The 5,688-nt window shown below is 31.5% G+C and overlaps 1 protein-coding gene across 1 annotated transcript; it reads left to right on the forward strand.

Annotated features, from left to right (window-relative positions):
- The first annotated feature begins 739 nt into the window (after positions 1 to 739).
- On the forward strand, positions 740 to 3,526 carry LOC113365409. The gene has a single exon (XM_026606977.1). The coding sequence runs from the start codon at positions 740 to 742 to the stop codon at positions 3,524 to 3,526; it is 2,787 nt and encodes a 928-aa protein (XP_026462762.1).
- Positions 3,527 to 5,688: the final 2,162 nt, after the last annotated feature.

A 5,688-nucleotide genomic window follows, 5' to 3' on the forward strand; every position in this document is an offset into this window, starting at 1 on the left:
ATAGATATGTTGATAGGAGCTGAACTCTTCTTCGACATTTACAGCAGGGTTCTATTAGGTTAGGAAGTTATCACCCGATTTTACGTAACTCTAAGTTTGGATGGATTGTTTCGGGCAATTACAATAGTGTTGAAAGGTCTAAGGAATATGTAGGTTTGATAACACATTCTAATTTTAAATTAAATGAGAATTTAGTTAAATTCTGGAATTTGGAAGAAATACCTGAGACAAATATGCGCCTTTATGGTTTAAATAAAATTTGTGAAGAGCAGTTTCTATCTAGTGTTTCTAGAATTAATAATAGGTTTGAAGTTGCCTTGCCCTTTACACCAGATTATCAAGGAGAATTAGGTCATTCATATGGTGTTGCACATAAGAGATTTCTTTATTTAGAAAAGCGTTTTTACAAGAATCCCAATTTATATAAACTTTATCGTGAGTTTATTCATGAATATATTTCTATGGGGCACGCCGTTCAAACAGATATTCCAAAATCGGACATTTTAGATACCTTTGATTCTTCCACCAGTCATAATCATTATTATATGCCACATCATGCTGTTTTTAAAAATTCAGATTCTAATAAAATACGCGTTGTTTTTGACGCATCGACTAAAACTTCGTCGGGAAAGTCTCTTAACGACATCCTTCTAGCTGGTCCAAAATTACAGAAGGATTTATTTTGCTTTTGCTAAGATTCAGATCGAAGCCTTTTGTTTTCATAGCTGATTTAATTAAAATGTTTAGACAAATAAATATTAAAAGAGCCGATCAGGAGTATCAAAGGATTCTTTGGAGGGACTCTCCTTCGGAAGAAATAAGATGTTACAGGCTTACAACTGTAACTTACGGAACGGCTTCAGCTCCATATCTTGCGATAAGATGTTTGAATCATTTAGCCTTTGAAGAAAAAGCCACATTCCCGATTGCTTCACATGTACTTTTAGAGGACATTTATGTCGACGACATAATTACTGGTGCTAATAGTATAGAACATTTACAGCGTACTAAAATTGAATTAATTAAGTTATTAGAATTAGGCGGTTTTTGCTTACATAAATGGGCTTCAAATATTCCAAGTTTTTTAAATGATATTCCTTTGCAATTGAGAGAATTTAATAACCCTATCTTCACTGACGATAAAAATTCTATTAACACCTTAGGCTTATTATGGAATCCAAAACAGGATCACTTTCTTATTTCAGTTCCCACTTTTAAATTTAATAATTGTACAAAGCGAGTTATTTTATCTGTGATATCACAAATTTTTGATCCTTTAGGACTGATCGCACCTGTCGTTATACAAGGAAAATTGATTTTACAAGAACTTTGGAAAGATAAGAAAGATTGGGATGAAAGTGTTTCTGCAAACGTTGAAAATAAGTGGTTCAAGTTTGCCACAAAGTTAGGGACATTATCACACTTAGTTATTGATCGTTGCGTTTTTCATCACAAACGTATTATAAGTATTCAACTTCATGGTTTTGCTGATGCGTCTTCATATGCTTATGGAGCATGCTTTTATGTTAAAACCACATATGAAGATAAAACTACGAGTGTGAAACTACTGTGTGCGAAATCAAAAGTTGCACCTTTAAAACCGATAACTTTAGCGAGGTTGGAATTGTGTGCTGCATTATTATTGGCTAGGTTGTTCAGAAGGGTGATTGATAACATTGATATAAATTTTGAAAAGGTTTTACTTTGGAGTGACTCAAACATTGTCTTGTCATGGATCGCTGGCGATCCAAATAGATGGCATATTTTTGTGAGCAATAGAGTAGGAGAAATTACTGACATTACTCCCGGCACAATCTGGAGACATGTGCCTTCTGATTTCAACCCAGCAGATCTAATTTCACGAGGCTTATCCGCAGATCAATTAAAAACTTGTGAGCTATGGTGGAATGGCCCAAGTTGGTTGTCTGAGAATACTGATAGGTGGCCAAATGTTGATCCTTCTTTAGACGCTGTTCTACCCGAACAAAGAGTTCTATTAGTTAAAGAAAACAGCAGTTCTTTTCTTGATACTTTCTGTCAGCGATTCTCTTCGCTAAGGAAAATGACTAGAGTTCTAGCTTACTGCTTAAGAATGAACCCTTATATTAAAAGGTCGATAGGTCGTGGTGATCACAATACGTTATCGGTCCCAGAATTAGATAATGCGTTGAAGGTAATTTTAAAATTGGTTCAGTTAGAAACCTTCACAAAAGTAATAAAAAATCTGCAAGATAGTAAACATACTCCTAGTCTTAAATTGATGTCGGAATTGAAATCGCTTCATCCTTTCTTAGATAAGTCAGGTTTTTTGAGAGTGGGTGGTAGGATAGAAAATGCTGATGTTTCTTATGAACAAAAGCACCCAATAATTCTGCCCAAAAAACATTATGTTACAAGACTCTTATTGAAACAAGAGCATGAAAGGTTGATGCATGCGGGCACGCAAACGGTTTTAGCAAATATTCGTCGAAAATATTGGCCCTTGAACGCGCGAAGAGAGCTAAAAGCGATAATACACTCATGTGTAAAATGTGCAAAAATTAAAGCTGTCACTGCCTCTCAATTAATGGGAAGTTTACCCATTGATAGAGTTAAATTTCAACGCCCTTTTTTTAATGTTGGGGTTGATTACGCAGGACCGCTGACGATAAGATCGAGTCGATTAAGGAAAGCACCAAGAATTAAGGCTTATATTGTTTTGTTTGTTTGCATGGTGACTAAAGCTGTTCATTTAGATATTACAACTAGCCTCACAGCAGAATCATTTATTTGTGTTTTAAAGAGATTCGTTTCTCGTAGAGGTCTATGTTCGGTAATAAATAGCGACAACGGAACGAATTTTATAGGCGCTAATCATGAGTTGCAAGAGCTACGGAATCTTTTTAGTAAACAATCCTTCAAGACAGATATAATTAACCAAGCTGCGACAATGGGCATAACTTGGAAGTTTATTCCTTCTCATTCCCCACATTTTGGTGGATTGTGGGAAGGAAGTATTAAAATTATGAAATATCACCTTCGAAGGATAATAGGCTCCTCCTGTTTAACTTATGAGGAATATTTAACAGTACTATTACAGGTGGAAGCAATTCTTAATTCACGTCCTCTTATGGCAATAACAGATGATGTTTCTAGTTTTCAGTACTTATCGCCTAGTCATTTTTTGATTGGAGATTTTTTAACTACAATCCCAGAACCAAACGTAAATTTTGATAAATTAAATTCATTAACGGTATATAAGCAATTAACTGCCATGCGAGATAAATTTTGGACTTTATGGTCAAAGGATTATTTATCTTATTTGCAAAAACGAAATAAATGGTCAGATAATCAGCCAAATTTGAAATTAAACTCGATAGTTTTGATTAAGGAGGATAACCTTCCCCCATTAAGATGGTGCTTGGCTAGAATTGTTAATTTAAATTATGGTCGTGATGGTAAAGTTCGAGTGGCAGAAGTTAAAACCTCAAATGGAACCTACACAAGACCTATTCATAAATTAGTGCCTTTGCCAATTAATGATTAATATTGTAAATAACAAATATTTGTATCTTGTGTTATTTCTTGAATGTGAACTAATTTAATTGTATTTTGTATTAGAAAAAATGTATGATTTTTTGAATGTAGCTAAGTTAATTACTTTAAGTTTTGTAGTTGCTATTAAGAAACTTATATTTATTTTGTATGTGACTTAAGATATTATCTACTAGATTTAACTTTAAGTTTATTTAATTTTGGATGCAATTGTGCATCGAGTGGGAGTATGGAAAGAATTGTATATGGTAACACCATTATTTTTGTTCATACTAGTCAACACTGCTGCTGCAGTATTATCAGTACCAGCAGTAACTAGAATTCAATAGATAGATTTTGGGATTATAACTGTTCAGGTCGATAGTACCTTTTATCAGTAAATCGATATCATTGTGATTTCCGTACTCCGTTACAATTATTCGGCAAATAAATTGAATCAAATTAAAATAGTGTTTAATTTATAAAATAAGTTCTGCAAGACATACAGTATACGAATTTCTTGGAAAATACGTCCAATATATATATATATATATATATATATATATATATACTAGCTGACCCGGCAAACTTTGTTTTGCTAAATAAGGTATATTCTAAACAATTTCTAGAGAATCAAAAATATTAATACTTTAAGTGTATAAGGATGTGTTATTTGAATGCTATATGCAATTATAAACTCCATTAGTTTGTCTATATTTTGTCAATACAATCAAACTGGAAGATTTATACACTTTCATAGTATAATCCATTCAAGTCTTTTTTGGTCTTTCGACTTATTGATTACGTTTCAAGTTTTTCAGATTCTTTTTGGATTCTGCATTTTGTGTATAATTATAAATAATACTACTGAGCTTATACAAAATTTTAAAATTTCTTGAGGAAAGATAGAAAATGAATCAAGTATTTCTTCTTTGACCTGCTTTTTGAAAAGTTTCAAGTTACATTCGATGATTTAAAGTAATTTTAATTAAAAGTATATATATATGTAATGTATTATAAAGTATATATATATATATATAGTATATATATATATATCAAACGAACAATTATCTGACTACGTTCAGTAAACTGCCTTCTACTTCATCTTTGTAGAAATGTGCTTTTTTGATGTCTTTCAAAAAACTTTCAGAGAATTGTTTTTTATCTATTTGGAGCCATTTGAGCCCCTGGGTACAAGGAAATTCGAAAATGACCATTTTAAGGATCACCCTATTATATATATATATATATATATATATATATATATTTTATATATATATATATATATACCTATTTGTAATATTTTTGCAGCCCAATCGTCGAATTAAAAAAGATTAAATAACAAAATTATTTATTCCATTAAACGTTTCGACACTTGATGTGTGTCATCATTCAGTAATCAAATCAGGAAAAACAACAGAAAAAATTAATTGTGATGTAAATTGATTGAACACTAAATTTGTGTAAAATAATAAAATACTATTATATTAACAAACGAGAAATTGAAGGAGCACATATTGCCCTCCTATATTTTATGTTATTAATAGCGGTGCATTATGGACACTGACACTGACATCATAATTAATTTTTTCTGTTGTTTTTCCTGGTTTGATTACTAAATGATGACACACATCAAGTGTCGAAACGTTTAATGGAATAAATAATTTTGTTGTTCAATCTTTTTTTAATTCAACGATTGGGCTGCAAAAATATTTCAAATATGTATCAACGTCGACAAAACTATCATCATATATACCTATATATATATCTATGCAGAAAAAAGTTCGAATTTTTGTCACTTTCTATATACATAAGCTTAGAGTGTATTTATTCTGCGGTTAGCGGATGTAACTAATAACTCATATAAATTACGACACATTAAGTGACATGCCTAAGAATGCCGATGTACCTGTACTTTTTATTACTCTGTGGTCGAAAATAATCATATTGAATTCGCAAAAGATTAAAAATGTTCTGTTTTTTAACTTCTCATAAGAGAAATTCATTTCGCGAAAAAATTCGATTTGATAGTTTTATGTTTCCTCCACGTTTCAAGTCATTATGAATCGAATTAGACTAAGTTTGGACAAAATATTTGTGTGTGTATGTTAGCCGATTTTTATTTTACTTTTTCTTACGTGTTATACTTTTTTTTATTTTCCTTACATAATACAT

This window comes from Ctenocephalides felis, unplaced genomic scaffold (genome assembly GCF_003426905.1).
Source record: "Ctenocephalides felis isolate EL2017-DRISC unplaced genomic scaffold, ASM342690v1 CF-g0.4_SCAFFOLD_00989, whole genome shotgun sequence".
NCBI lineage: Eukaryota > Metazoa > Arthropoda > Insecta > Siphonaptera > Pulicidae > Ctenocephalides > Ctenocephalides felis.